At 48.7% G+C, this 14,682-nt stretch overlaps 1 protein-coding gene and 1 long non-coding RNA gene across 2 annotated transcripts; one reads left to right on the top strand and one right to left on the bottom strand.

Moving 5' to 3' along the window:
* The first annotated feature begins 401 nt into the window (after positions 1-401).
* Positions 402-10,185, top strand: C4H2orf50 (chromosome 4 C2orf50 homolog). Its single transcript, XM_053588602.1, has 4 exons — positions 402-724; positions 5,937-5,976; positions 9,226-9,447; positions 10,070-10,185. The coding sequence occupies exons 1-3, from the start codon at positions 465-467 to the stop codon at positions 9,415-9,417; spliced, it is 492 nt and encodes a 163-aa protein (XP_053444577.1). The 5' UTR covers positions 402-464; the 3' UTR covers positions 9,418-9,447; positions 10,070-10,185.
* LOC128583939 (uncharacterized) lies at positions 9,702-14,498 on the bottom strand. Its single transcript, XR_008379593.1, has 3 exons — positions 13,166-14,498; positions 12,562-12,720; positions 9,702-11,212 (listed from the first exon to the last, which is right to left on the bottom strand). It is a non-coding gene; the product is annotated as an uncharacterized LOC128583939 (long non-coding RNA).
* Between the last annotated feature and the right edge of the window lie 184 nt (positions 14,499-14,682).

Raw genomic sequence — 14,682 nt, forward strand, 5'->3', positions numbered from 1 at the left:
TGGGGTCTGGAGTTGGCACTCTCTCCTCCCTCACACTGTGTGGAGGACTCCTGCCCGGGCTGGGGCTCAGCTGTGCATGGCACCCCCGGAGGAACTGTCTGCCCCCACCGTCAGGGCTCAGAAGTCACACACACACACACACACACACACACACACACACACACACACACGGGGGGAGAGAGAGAGAGAGAGAGAGAGAGAGAGAGAGAGACAGGCCTGGCCCGCCCCAGCACCACACTTAGAAGCTGTTCCCAGGACAACAGTCAACACAGTCAGAGTTCAAAACATAGCTGTCCTCAAATGCTCTGCTCAGGCCACTCTGAGCTGGGCTCAGGGAGACGGTGACGAGGACTGCTGCCCAGGCTCTCCAGGGTTTGAGAAGGAGGAGGTGTCCCCGGAGGTCAAGCACAGAGGCAGGAGCAGCTCTCCAGTGCACCCTCTCTGCTACACACACACTTGCACCCATGGGGAGCCACCCCACCCCTGAGCTCCAGAGAACCACATCAGCTGGCTACCGACAGCCCCTCACCAGGCCACCAGCCTCAATGTCTGTAGCTCCCCAAGGTGGCCCTGTGGTGGGCAGGAGTCTTGCTGGTGGCTGTCCAGTACCCCGAGCCCCAAAGGCAAACAAGGGGCAGTGCATGGCACAGGGGGCTGAGAGAACACAGCAGGACCAGCTGTGGAGGGAGCTCCTGGAGGCCGAGCAGCGGAGCCTGCAGCGCTGGTGAGTCACCGCCCTGCTGCCCTGGGAGCTCAGTTCTGGGCCAGACCTCCCAGGTCCCTTCCCCTCTCCCTGCCCCCTCTCAGCCTGACTGCAGGTCTAGGAAGTTTATGGAGAAAGAGAGATGGTGGGGAAATGATCCCGGCCAAGGGATGGACAGCATGTGGGGTGAGGGTGTGGGAGGAGGAGGGGGCGGGGCGGATGACCTGGGCCGCAGCAGCCCACCTCACTCATTCCCCTGCCAGCGGGGGCTGGCAGGGAGGGGAGCCCCTCTCAGTTTGGAGCAGTCCCTACTCCTGGGGCTTGTCCAGCCTGGAGGGAGCCCATTGGAAGCTGCTGCTCAGTCTGGGTGAGTGATGCTGGCCGTCTGTCCTAGGGGAAGAATGTTCCCTCATGCATTCACTGAGTCAAAAACTACCCAGGATGGACACCCCAATTACCCTGATGTGATCATTACACACTGTGTGCTTTTACCAAAGTATCACCCCATACATGTGTTCAAAAATTAAATATCCATAATAATTAAAATTTTTTTAAAATACCCACTCGGTAAGGCTACAATGGGGGACAAGAGAGACCTGGCCATGTCTCCATGGAGCCTTCATTCTCAGGACAAGGCAGCCAAAAAACATGCAGAAAAGTAAACAAGTACAAAGTGTGCCAAGTGTTACGACGGGAACAACCTGAGCAGAGTGGGCCCTCTCTCAGAAGGCCCCTTGGAGGAAGTGACATTTAAGATAAAAGGGGGCCAAGAAAGAATTCGGTGCACTTAACAAACAAAACACTGAGTGTCCGTGTGGCTGAGGCACAGCTGGCCAGCACGGGGACAGCCACCGAAGCTCTCGTAAAATTCAGAGGAGCACCAAGGGTTTGAGCATGAGCGTGACATGGTCTAGTTCACATTTGAAAATGACGAGTCTAGCAGACCTCTAGAGCTCATTCGTCTTGCTTTCGAGAAACTTCATATGAGTTGAGTAGCGACTGCCCATTTCCCCCTGCCCCAGCCCCTGTCAACCACGTGCCAATCTTTGCTTCCACGATGAGTCTACCTTGGGTGCCGCCTCGGGTAAGGGGGAGCATGCAGTATTTGCCTCTCCAGGCCTGGCTTATTTTAATTAGCATAATGCCCTCCAGGTCCATTCATATTTTAGCATATTGCAGAACTTCCTTCCTTCTTAAGGCCGAATGATACCGCATTGTATGTGTAGAATATATCTTTATCCATTCATTTGCAGATGAATATTAAAGTTGCTTCCACATTTGGGCTATTAGAAATACTGCTAGATTAAAAATGGGAGTCTGGAAATCTCTGAGATCCTGATAGCAACTCTTTTGGACAAATACTCAGATGGGATTGCTGAATTACATGGTAGCTCCACTTTTAATTTTTGAGAAACCTTCATACTGTTTCCCACAGCAGCTGCCCCACTTTCCATTCCCATCAAGAGTGTACAAGGGGCCCATTTTCCCCACACCCTTGGTTGTCTTTGGTTTTATTTTGTTTTATAATAATAACCATTCTAATAGGTGCGAGGTGATGTATCATCGTAGTTTTGATTTGTATTTCCCTGATGATAAGTGGCATTGAGCATCTTTTCATATACCTGCTGGCCATGCATATGTCTTCTTTAGAGCAATGTCCCTTCAATTCCCTTACTCATTTTTTCTTTCTTTTTTTTTTATTGTTGGGGATTCATTGAGGGTACAATAAGCCAGGTTACACTGATTGCAATTGTTAGGTAAAGGCCCTCTTCCAATCATGTCTTGCCCCCATAAAGTGCGACACACACCAAAGCCCCACCCCCCTCCCTCCGTCCCTCTTTCTGCTTCCCCTCCATAACCTTAATTGTTATTAATTGTCCTCATATCAAAATTGAGTACATAGGATTCATGCTTCTCAATTCTTGTGATGCTTTACTAAGAATAATGTCTTCCACTTCCATCCAGGTTAATACGAAGGATGTAAAGTCTCCATTTTTTTTAATGGCTGAATAGTATTCCATGATGTACATATACCACGGCTTGTTAATCCATCCCTGGGTTGGTGGGCATTTAGGCTGTTTCCACATTTTGGCGATTGTATATTGAGCTGCAATAAACAGTCTAGTACAATCCCATTACTGGGCATCTACCCAGAAGGAAAAAAATCCTTTTATCATAAGGACACTTGTACTAGACTGTTTATTGCAGCCCTTACTCATTTTTTCAATTCGGTTATTTGGTTTTATGCTATGAAGTTATAAGAGTTTCTTTTATATTTTGGCAACTAATTAACACTAATCTAACTAATATGGTTTACAAATATTTTCTCTCATTCTCTAAGTTGCCTCATCACTAGTTGTTTCCTTTGCTCTGTAGAAGTTCTTAGTTTAATACAATTCCATTCATCAAATTTTGCCTCTGGTGCCATATTTATGAAATCATTGGCAAAACCAATGGCATGAAGCTTTCACCTCTGTTTTTAAATTGATTTTTGTGCATGTTGTAAGAAAAGAGTCCAATTTCAATCTTCTGCATGTGAAAAGCAGAAAAGACTACCTGTAGGATGGCAAAAAGTACCCGTAGACCATGAAGATATGGGAGGAAAGGTGAGGAAGGAGCGAAGGGTGACATAGGTCTCCAGCCTCTGTAATCAGTGGGGAGGAGATGGTAAATGATGAAAGTGCTGACTTCTGGTGAGCTGTAAATGCCTTAACCACGTGCAAATGGAGATGGCCAGGAATGCTGAATCTGAGAGTCGGGGGTTAGACGCTGAAGGCCTGTATGGACAGAGAGTAGATTTGGGGTTCCCAGGAGTGGAGGGAAGGTAAAGTGGGAACTGACTGCTAAATGGATACAAGGGGGGGGTGATAAGAATGTTCTAGAATCAGATAATGATGATGGTTGCACAACTCCATGAATATACTAAAAGCCACTGCATCGTACACTTTAAAAGGTAAATCTTATAGGCTGGGAATTATTTCTCAATTTAAAAAAGAGAAAAGTAGGCATTGACTTCAGCAATATGAAAGAGCTTTCCCTGGAAGAATACGATGGGTCAGAAGAGGTGAGAACGCAGGACAAAACTTGCAACATTTACAGAGATGCAGCCGAGAGATGCCAGGTGGGAAGATGCACAAAGTCCAGAGGAAGAAGTTAGGAAAGCCTTGGGAGTGATGTGGAAGGCAGCGCTGCCCAACAGAAACACGAGTCATGGACAGAATTTTAATTTTCTAATACACACCTTAAAAAAATATAACAAGAATCTGTTGAACTTTGTTTTAATAACAGATTTTATTTAGCCCTATAGATCTTTTTCAGTTTTCCAGGACTTTCATCTTACATTTTTCTTTGTACCAATTAAAGACCTGGAAAACTGAACAGGAAGGTCCAACATGCCTATAAATACAACTCCCCAAAGAGACGATGGAGAGATAAAATGAAGAGAAAATGGATGAGAATTTTCTTGAACCAAAGAAATACATGGATCCACAAATACTGGAGGATGCACTCCCAGAAATAGGAGAGTAAACAAGAAAGGAAGACATGAAATTCTAAGGGAAATCCCAGCAGGATGGTGAAGGAAGGAATCATTTCTGTGGTCTCTGGCACAGCTAGGCTGGTGGGAACAAGAGGCCAGGGGGCTTCTGAGGGAGGTATCTAGAGAAAAAGTGTTGAAGTAATAAAGTGATATTTAATTGTGTAGAAAGTAACACTGAGAGGGGCTCCAATAAAATTATTGGAGCATTTAGAATCAATGATCAGTACACAGAAACCCAAGAAAACTGGGGGAAAATATAATTATTAGCTCTAGAAAATATACTAAGCTGGGCCCAATGCGGTGGCTCATGCCTATAATCCTAGCACTCTGGGAGGCTGAGGCGGGAGGATCACTTGAGCTTGGGAATTTGAGACCAGCCTGAGCAGAGCAAGAGCAAGACTCTGTCTCTATTAAAAATGGAAAAGCTAGCCAGCCAGGTGTCATGGTGGGCACCTGTAGTCCCAGCTACTTGGGAGGCTGAGGCAAGAGGATGGCTTGAGGCCAAGAGTTTGAAATTGCTGTGAGCTGTGAGGCCACGATGCTGTACCCAGGGTGATAAAGTGAGACTCTGTGTCAAGAAAGAAAGAGAGGGCGGTGGCTGTGGCTCAGTGGGTAGGGTGCTGGCCCCTAATACAGTAGGTGGCAGGTTTGAACCCGTCCCCGACCAAACTGCAACAAAAAATAGCTGGGCATTGTGGCGGGTGCCTGTAGTCCCAGCTACTCGGGAGGCTGAGGCAAGATAATTGCCTAAGCCCGGGAGTTGGAGGTTGCTGTGAGCTGTGACACTACAGCACTCTACTGAGTGCGATAAAGTGAGACTCTGTTTCAAAAAAAAAAAAAAAAAGAAGAAAGAAAGAAAGAAAAGAGAAAGGGAGAGAGAGAAAGAAAGAAAGAAAATAGTCAAGTTTTGTTCCTCATGTTACATAAGCACTTTGTACTCCTCAGTTCATGAGTGAGTATCAATTTAACCAAGATCTATAATATAACTAATTTGGAAGAATGAGAGGGAAGATGGGGGTGAGATTGTTAACTCATCTCCAAAACTAGCAAGTCAATAGATAAGTTGAAATTAACAACAACAACAACAACAAAAAACAGCAATATGAGCATATTATTTCAAAACATGGAAGCCAAAGGCCTGAAGAAGCAACTAAAAGGCTGGAAACATTTGACTATAGGCTGTGGGGCCCTGGGGCCGTGAGGACGGGGCAGAGATTTGTCTTATAGAATTTCTTGACTTTTAAAAAATACATTAAAACAAAGTTTAAACTACTAGTGCCGGTAATGCCATCCTCCTTTTGGTCATCCTCCGTCTTCCTCCCTCTCCCCCACCTTCCTCTGTCACACACACTGGAAGGCTATAAAGGCTTGAGGATATGGAAATGGGGTTTTCTTCACAAAAAAAGAGTGCTCCGAATGCTGCCATCTGAAAAAGCACAGGGCAGGTGTTGAGATTGTAGCCGTTGGTGTCTTCAGGCAGCCGGCCGAACATGCTCTGGCATCCCAGCTGCCACTCTAGGAAGAATCACTGAAATGTTTGTCGTTTTGTAGCCAGGTGACACTTGGCATTTGTTCACTTTAAAACTCCTTAGTTCTTCCATGTGATACACGATTGCATTGGCTTGACACAATGAGAAGCATTTGCAAAAATGTCTCTGAGAGAATTCACACTGTCAATGTGTTTTTCCTTTCCAGGGTTCAGAACTGGAGTTTCCTAAAGGACTATGACCCGATGGTAAGGTGAAATATGTTTCTGTCCAAGGGATTTGCAGTGTGAATATCCATTTTTTCCTTCACTGCCATTTACTGGGGATCCACTCTGTACTAGATACTGGAATGGATGGCGATGAATGAAATTCAGTCTTATTTCAAGAACTGCAGAGTCTGATGGGAAAGAAAATAGAGCATTTAGAAATTTGTTTCCCCCAGGGTTTCTTGATTTTATTACAGTGAACCAACTGGAAATGACAGGCATCTGCTCTGAAATCCTTACCCTGGCTGAGGTAGTCAGCAGTGTGTAGTGATACATGTGCGTATAGCAGGAATGATGAATTTGAGCAAAATTACTTCATACACTAATTCTCTGCCTCTAATATCACCATCTCCAACCCTTCCTCCACTTTGCCACCAGAGCAATTTCTCTAAACTGTAAAACTGACCATATAATTCCTCTGATTAAAATATTTTATCCTGTTTCCCTGAAAATAAGACAGTGTCTTATTTTAAGGTGTGCTCCCAAAGATGCGCTGGGTCTTATTTTCAGGGGATGTCTTATCTTTCCTGTAAGTAGGTCTTCTTTTCGGAGGATGTCTTATTTTCGAGGAAACAGGGTAGTAGCTGGGTCCAGTGGCTCACACCTGTCATCCCAGCTTCTGGGAGACTGAAGCCAGTGGATTGCTTGGGCTCAGGAGTTCGAGACCAGCCTGAGCAAGAGTGAGACCCCATCTATACCAAAAATTGAAAAAACTAGCTGGGCTTCATGGCAGGAGCCTGTTGTCCCAGCTACTCAGGAGGCTGAGGCAGGAGGATCACTTAAGCCCAACAGTTTGAGGTTGCTGTTAGCCAGGATGCCCCGGCACTCTACCCACGGTGACAGAGTGAGACTCTGTCTCAAAAATAATAAAAAATAATAAATAAAATCCTTCAATACGTATGAGATGTTCAGAGTGGCTTACAAAGCTTCCTGTGATCTAACTCTGCCTACCTCACCAGCTTTATTGTTTACCCCGCACTGACTCTGTCTGTCTCTCTCTCTGTCCTTCTCTTTGTAGAGATAGGGTCTTGCTCTGGTTCCCAGGCTGGGGCGCAGTGGCATGGTCATAGCTTATTATAACCTCAAACTCCTGAGCTCGAGCTATCCTGTGTTTTCAGCCTTCCAAAGGGCTGGGATTACAGGTGTGAACCACCATGCCTGGCTAATCCTTTAGTATTTTTCTGGAGACAGGGTCTCACTGTGTTGCCCAGGCTGGTCTTAAACTCCTGGTCTCAAGCGATTCTCCTGCCTCAGTCTCCCAAAGTGCTGGGATTACAGGCGTGAGGCACCATGCATGCCTGTGAGCATGTTCTTGCCCTGCCTGAAATGCCCTTCCCCCTGCTCAGCCTGACAGACTCCTATTCACTGTTCACGGCCCTGCTCAAACGCCTGTCTTCTGAGAACTCTCACTTTCCTGAGCAGGCTTGACTAGATCTCTCGTTTCTTTGACTCACCAGCACATCTAACCCATTCGTTGGGTACAGCATGTGATGTACTATGACATTACAATGCCCAACTTCACCAGGCTGTGACCTTCTCAAGAGAAAGGATGAAGATGGATTCATTGCTAGCTGCACCCACAAGATAGTGAATCCTCAGTGCTTGCTGGATGAATGAGTGGATGGCAGAATGAGTCTAGCTGTAAAAAGATTGTTCAAAGCCAGGCATGGTGGCTCACACCTATAATCCCAGCACTCTTGGAGGCTGAGGCAGTTGGATTGCTTGAATTCAGGAGTTCGAGACCAGCCTGAGCAAGACCGAGACTCCTTCTCTACTAAAAATAGACAAACCAGCCTGGCGTTGTGGTGGGCACTTGTAGTCCTAGCTATTCAGGAGGGTGAGGCAAGAGGATTGCCTGAGGCCAAGAGTTTGAGGTTGCTCTGAGCTAGGATGCCACGACACTCTACCCAGGGCACTGAGTGAGACTCTATCTCATAAAAAAAAAAAAACCTGGAAAATGAGCGGTGTAGAAAGTTACCCAAGGCAATGGCCATGCTGACATGAACTTGAGGTGGAGGAGAGTTTAATGCCCACCTTCTGTCCTTGCTGGTCTTGTTGCTGTCTACGTGGGAGGGAAAATTTAGCTTATGAGACCTGAAATCCTATGCTGAGCTTCTGGCCTGGGCTTCTAGCCAAGGGACCTGTAAAAGTAACATAACCACTGAACTCTGTATCACCCCCACATGGTGGGACCACCTTGGTAGGGACTTTCCCAGGTGAAAGTGATCTGACTGGTCGTGCCACTCCTATTAGACACAGGGCAGCACAAAGTAAACCCTAAGCTGAGCAGGAAAAGTGAGGATTTTCCCCCACTGATCGGATTCTTTTTAATTCATATATCCACTCGTTTGCTCACTCACCCATCAGTTACAGAGGTCACCAGAAGGCGTGTACCAGGTGCTCACAGCAGCACTACTCATGAGAGCCAAAGGCTAGAATCAGCCCCAATGTGCCCGCGGTAGCACAGGTCAGTAACTGCAATAGTCACACAACTCACAGCACGGAATACCGCACAGCAGTGAGAATGAAGGAGCTGCAACTGCACCCCAAATGTGCATGGATCTCACATACTGTGGAGAGGAAGAAGGCAGACAGAAGAGACACCGTTCCACTCATAAAAAGTTCTCACCCCCAAAACTGATGCCTGGTGTCAGAGGCCAAGTCCGGTTGCCGCAGAGGAAGAGGGATTGAAAGGAGGTGGGCTGGGGGCTGGTTACATTTCACCATGGACATGTAGGCGGGGTGGCACAGTCAGGTTCACTTCGCAAATACGTGTTACGCTGTAGTTAGGAGTTGTGCACTTTTCGGTATGAGTGTTATACTTTAAGTAAAAATGTCCTACTCCCCCCAAACCTAATCAAACCCGCGGCCGCCTACCATGTGTGAAGCAGCATCTCAGGTCATGGGGCTGAAAGAGGAGTAAGACGTGGTCCCTCTCTCAGTCACTGCAGGTCACATGGTCCCTCTCTCGGTCACAGCGTCACCATCAAAGGCTCCGGGAGGCGCCTGGCACGGAGGAAGAGGAGGCAGAAGCCAGGCGCAGGCTGTGGAGTCGTGTCACTCTCGGGGGCGGGGGTGGTGGCATAGCCAAGCCAGGACGGAAGCTCCAGGGATGCTTCAGGCAGAGAAGCCATCTACTCTTCCCTGTTCTTTCCATCCTGAAGTCGCCGAGGGACACAGGTCCCTCCTTTCTCCATGCAGTGTCTGACCTGAACTGTCCCTTCTCCTCAGGGCAATAAGAAGGAGCCTGAGCCACTGCCAGACTATGTGTCCCTCTTTTCGGACACAGTCCCCAATTCCACCAATCAGGTGGTGGGCAGCAGGGTGGACACGCCCCTGGGGAAGATGCTCATCGGCATGGACTTCTCCTTCGTGGAAGGAGCCCGGAAGAAGAAGCTGGAATGTGAGCTGCAGCCGATCTAGGAGTGAGGGCGCTTGGCCAGTCTTCCCCGGGTGAGTGTGGGCCGGGGTGGAGGCTCCAGGCAGGTCTGGCCCAGGATGGTGCCCAGTCGCCCTCCTGCACAGGTAGCCAGGAAAAAGAAGAATTACTTTCATCTGAAGAATGTGGGAGCAAGCGTTGCAAGAGAAGTTGAGGCTGAACAGGGCTGCAGGTGGTCTCATGGCGCTTTGCTACCTGCCCTGGAGGGAGGATGGAGGGGAGGGAGGGTGGTGACACTGAGGTGCTGACACTCCTAGAGGCCCAGCCTCTTATAGACGGTGCAGCGTGTAAGCACAGACCCTGTGCCGGGCACAGTGCGCAGTTGTCTCCTTTGTAGATATGATTGTCACCATTTGAGAGGTTTGGAAGCCAAGCCAAAGACTTGGTTCAGTCTGCTCAGGGCCACACTGCTGGTGCAAAGCCAGCATCCACCTCCCATCTGCCTTCTCCATGCTGCCTTCCCCAAGCCAGGCCTCAGTTTACACAGCCCTAAAATGGGGGGCGGGAGGAGGAGACAGGTTCTAAGGACACCACTCGCTGCAGGAGTCTCTTCTCTGAGCATTCAGGCCCTTTCACAGAGCATGGTAGTCAGCTGCAGCGGTGCTGGGTAACAAACCACTCCATCCTTGCTCACAGGTCTGTGCGGAGGCTAGACTTGGTGCAAGTTCAGGTTGGGTCGGAGCTGAAAGGTCTTTCCTGAAGGTCTTGCCTTCTCCTGGACCCACCACCTCCTGAGACATGTTCCTCTCGTGGTCCATCAGCCTGTCTGCTCCGAGCAAGCACACTACAGCCTCTGTGTGCGGAACTGCTTTGTGTGCTCTGCAGCCAACCCATCTGGCCCTCCCCTGTGTGTGCTGTCATCACAGACCCTGCCTCACACCAGCCCACATCTGCTGCTCCGGCCTACATCTGCCTTCTTTAAAAGATGGTGTCTGCTTCTCACCTTCCCGTCCCACCCAGTGGCAGCCAAGAAAATCAGGACAGAGGTATCTGCACTAAAGTCCTGACGTCACCCTCTCCCCTCGTTTGAACCAGAACAAAGTGGGCACAAAGCCTACAGGGTTAGTGCTAGGGAAGCAGAGGGGCGTTATCAGTAAGGACACCGGACGCCTCAGAGCTCATGTGCCAGGCAGCAGCAGGGCTCTGGGAAGGGACAGAATTGTAATCAGTCACAGGCTCAGCCACGTACTGCTTATAAAAGCCAATGACCAGAACAAGCTGTGGTAAAAAGTGACTTTATTCCAGAGCTAGCAGTGGGGAAATGGCCATGCCTCAAAGAAACCATTTCAAAGTTCCCGGTTGAGGATGGGAGCTTAAAAAGGAGTCTTGGTGTGAGGAGCATGCAGGGATGGCACGGGACCATGGCTGATTCCTGAGTCATTCTGAGTACCTGGTCTGGCACCATCTCAAAGGCTGTCATAGTTCACTGACAGTCTTGAGGTGGCTTCCTGGTGGGGTCTGGACACTTTCAGTGCTCAGTCCCTGCAGCTTCTAAGTAGACACATAATGAGGTGGAGGGAGCTTGTGGAAGGGAGGCCTGGTGGAGAGAGTGAGAGTGCAGGTCAGTGATTCTTCATGAAGAGCACAGCAAGAAACAAGCAGAAAGTTTCAGAATGGTACTGGGGGCAGAATCAGGAGCTGAGAGCCAAGGCCACATGGCAGGATGCTTCCTTCAGTCTTCATCATGACCTCTCCAGGCACCTCTGCCTGGGACAGAACCAGCATCTCTATATCCACATAGTAAAAAAATGATCCTCATCCAAGGTGAGCCTGGAGCATCTGAGGAATGTAAAAGGGATGTAAGAGCCAACCTAAATTTGGGACAATATGAGCATCAAAACGAAGGATAATAATAGCTCATCCCTGACCACAGCCAGTGCCCACAGCCCATCGCCCACAGCCAGTGCCCACAAACCCACTGAACAACAATCCCTGAGTTCAGACCAATAAGTTTTTACAAATTTTAAGTATTGAGGAGAACCTCTTTTCTATTGAAGAATACAAAATAAATGATAACAGAAAAATCGCCATTTTATGATTATCACAGCCATAACTCATTTAGGCAAGCATCAGTAAAAAATATTTAAACCATTAGGTGAGGCCAAGGTGGGCGGATTGCCTGAGTTCATGACTTGGAGACCAGCCTGGGGTAGAGCGAGACCCCATCTCTAAAAATAGTTGGGTGTTGTGATGGGCGCCTGCAGTCCCAGCTACTAAGAAGGCTGAGCCAAGAGTTAGGGGTTTCTGTGAGCTATGATGCCAGGACACTCTACCAGGGGCAACAAAGTGAGACTCTGTCTCAAAAACTAAATAAAGTAAATAAATTAATTAATTAATAAAACCATCAGGTGAGAAAGCTTCTTAGAGAACAGTTAATGCTGAGTCCAGAAAATACTGCCTTCACCAAATTATTACCTCACCCATAACAGGGTAGTCAGTGCTCTGTGGCTCTCCATGTCACACACTGTGGGCGACACCTGCACTACACAGGGAGCACTCCTGCCATAAACAATAAAGAAATGTCATCAGGAAGAAATTCCAGGCAAACCAAATTGAGGGACATTCTGCCAAATAGCTGGCCTTGGTTCTTCAAAAAGAAATGTCCTGAAAGACGAAGGCCAAGGAAAGATGGTGCAGACAGGTCAAAGCCAATGCAGCCATAAAGGACACTTTGCAGACTAAATGTTAGGCAGTGTGGACTGATTATTAGGTAATGTGATTAAACATAGTGTAATAGCACTGTGTCAGGGTCACAATGAGGAGTTGGTGATTACATGGCGGATCGGTGCTTAGGGGTGTGTGAAGTATCTGGCCGAGTGCCATGAAGTCTACAGCACATTTGCAAAAGGTTTAACAGAAAATCATGTGGTGTATAAATAGAGACAGATAAAGCTAACATGGATAAAACTATCAATAATGGATTCATCTAGGTGAAGAGTACATGAGTATTCACTGTGCTTTTCTTGCAATCTTTCTATAGGTTTAGGAATCCTCCTCTGCTGAAGGGAATAGCTGGGGGTGGGGAGAGGGTAATGGAATCAGTCATTGCTCTATTCCAAGTCCCAGCAGAAGGGAGGCCAGCTTTAGTCACGCTCTGTTCAGCTATGACTAAGGTGGGCCCCGCTCACCTAGCAGGCCGTGTCCAGTGTAGCCACACGATGAGGACCAGTACAAGGCCTCCAACATGGGACACTGTCCTGTGCTGGACAGATGTCCCAGGGGATGTACACTGCACACTCCTGAAGGCACAGAGGCACCTTGAAGATGAGTGGATTTGAAGCAGACATCTGGGCAGAAGAGCCAGCATGTTATCAGGATGTCCCAGCTGGGGTAGGGGGACTCAGACCCCAACACTTACCCACAGGGCTCCAACATGGCTTCACTAGGACCACCCACCTCCTAAAAGCCAGCATCCCACAAATCCCAAAATGTTTTGCTAGCTTGTATCTGGTGGGAATGACTGTTTATACTGAGCACCCACTCCATGCTTCTCGATCACCTTCTCAGGTGGGGGTGGTTTTCCTCATTTTAAAATGAAGAAAGTAAAGTTACAGGTAAGGTCTGTCCAAGACCACGTAGCCTGTAAGGGCCAGTGCTGGGAGGTCAGCTGAGGTCTGCCCGATACCCAAAATTCACACTCCCACATCACCAGTGTCCTGGCCTTTATGCAAAGCGGCTAGTGCAGGGAGGGGGTCTACAAGGCAGGAAGATCTTCCTACTGCCTTGCTTCACCTTCTGGACCCATAGAGCAGCGGGTGTCAGTGGCCTTGGTCAGGAACAGGTAGGTTCCGCAATTGAGAAGGTGCCCTCTCTGTGTGATCCTGGGAGCACTAAGACATCACAATGCTCCCACATGAGTCAGTCCTGTGGCCCACATCCAGGCCACTTTCTGGAATCAACAGCGTTCAAGGCCAAGGAGAAGGGAAGGGGAGCCTCAGTCTCATGGCAGGACTCGGCACTTCCAACCAGGATCCTTCAACAGATGTGACAAATGGCATGCAAGAGGGACTCAACAGATTCCAGATGGTTCTGTAGTTGTCACTGCTGCCATTATAAGGCTTTGATGCTTGCAAGAAAAATATTTATTTCTCTATTTTCTTCTTCTTTTTTACTTTTTTATTTTATTTACTTTTTTTTTTGGTAGAGACAGAGTCTCACTTTATCGCCCTCGGTAGAGTGCCGTGGTGTCACACAGCTCACAGCAACCTCCAGCTCTTGGGCTTAGGTGATTCTCTTGCCTCAGCCTCCCCAGTAGCTGGGACCACAGGTGCCCACCACAACGCCGGGCTATTTTTTGTGGCAGTTTGGCCGGGGCGGGGTTTGAACCGGCAACCCTCGGTATACGGGATCGGAGCCCTACTCACTGAGCCACAGGCACCACCCTTTATTTTATTTTTCTAAAGACCAACAATTGTGACTGATTACTAATCTAGCCAGGGCAGGGCCAAGTGGAATTTCCTGTTCACATTTAGACTTGAGAGGGAGGACCAAGCACCTTCTGGATTTTTCCACAGGCGGAGTGATGGCCTGGTGAGGGCTGGACTCTGACGCAGCCCAGCTCGGGCCCCTTCCCTTCTCCACTGAGGTTTCCAGCACAAAACCATCCATCATAGATTCTATAGTTGCATTTCAGTGGTTTTCTTCTGCTTCATAACCGGTCCCTCATAGAAACGCGATTTCCAGAGGTTGGCTCAGAGGGCCACGTCCAAGTTACCTTCGTCAGTAGAAATCTATTTTCCCTCCTTAAGAAAAAAGTTTCACTCCGAAGTGCTCCAGTGGAAGGTCTCCAGGAACCGCCGGGAGGGAGAGAGGGAAGCCTTCCTTCCCCTGCTCTGTGGCTCTGGAAAGGGCATGAAATGAGGTCCCAGGAACCTGCACCTAGCGCAGCCTATTAGCTCGCCCGTGACCGCGGAAGATGAGCAGATGTGGGGCCGCTAAGCCTCCCAAGTTTTAATTCCTGAAAAGTTTAGGAAAACAACTTGTGTGAGGTGAAAAATATTACAATAGAACGGTCCATCTCCCTGAGGGGTGCCCGTTTGCCCACCAAACTCAAGAAAAATAGGGACTGTCTAGGCGTCTCCCGGAGACCCCTAACCGCGAGTAAGGAGAGCGCGGATCTGAGTCAGCGGCCCACGGTGCAGGGCAGGTGGGGCGGGGCGAAGCGGCCGGGGGCGGGGCGATCCCAGGGGGCGGGGCGAGACGTCCCGGAGGAGGAGCGAGTCCGAGGTGGGGCGGGCCCCGCGGGGGAG

Source organism: Nycticebus coucang, chromosome 4, assembly GCF_027406575.1.
Source record: "Nycticebus coucang isolate mNycCou1 chromosome 4, mNycCou1.pri, whole genome shotgun sequence".
Taxonomy (NCBI): domain Eukaryota; kingdom Metazoa; phylum Chordata; class Mammalia; order Primates; family Lorisidae; genus Nycticebus; species Nycticebus coucang.

What these genes read in the sequence shown, in the direction of transcription:
- C4H2orf50 (XM_053588602.1), top strand. Translation starts at nt 465, where the DNA reads ATGGGGAGCCACCCCACCCCTGAGCTCCAGAGAACCACATCAGCTGGC. An exon ending in CAGCGGAGCCTGCAGCGCTG is followed by an intron (nt 725 to 5,936) that starts GTGAGTCACCGC and finishes TTTCCTTTCCAG; the next exon opens with GGTTCAGAACTGGAGTTTCC. An exon ending in TAAAGGACTATGACCCGATG is followed by an intron (nt 5,977 to 9,225) that starts GTAAGGTGAAAT and finishes CCTTCTCCTCAG; the next exon opens with GGCAATAAGAAGGAGCCTGA.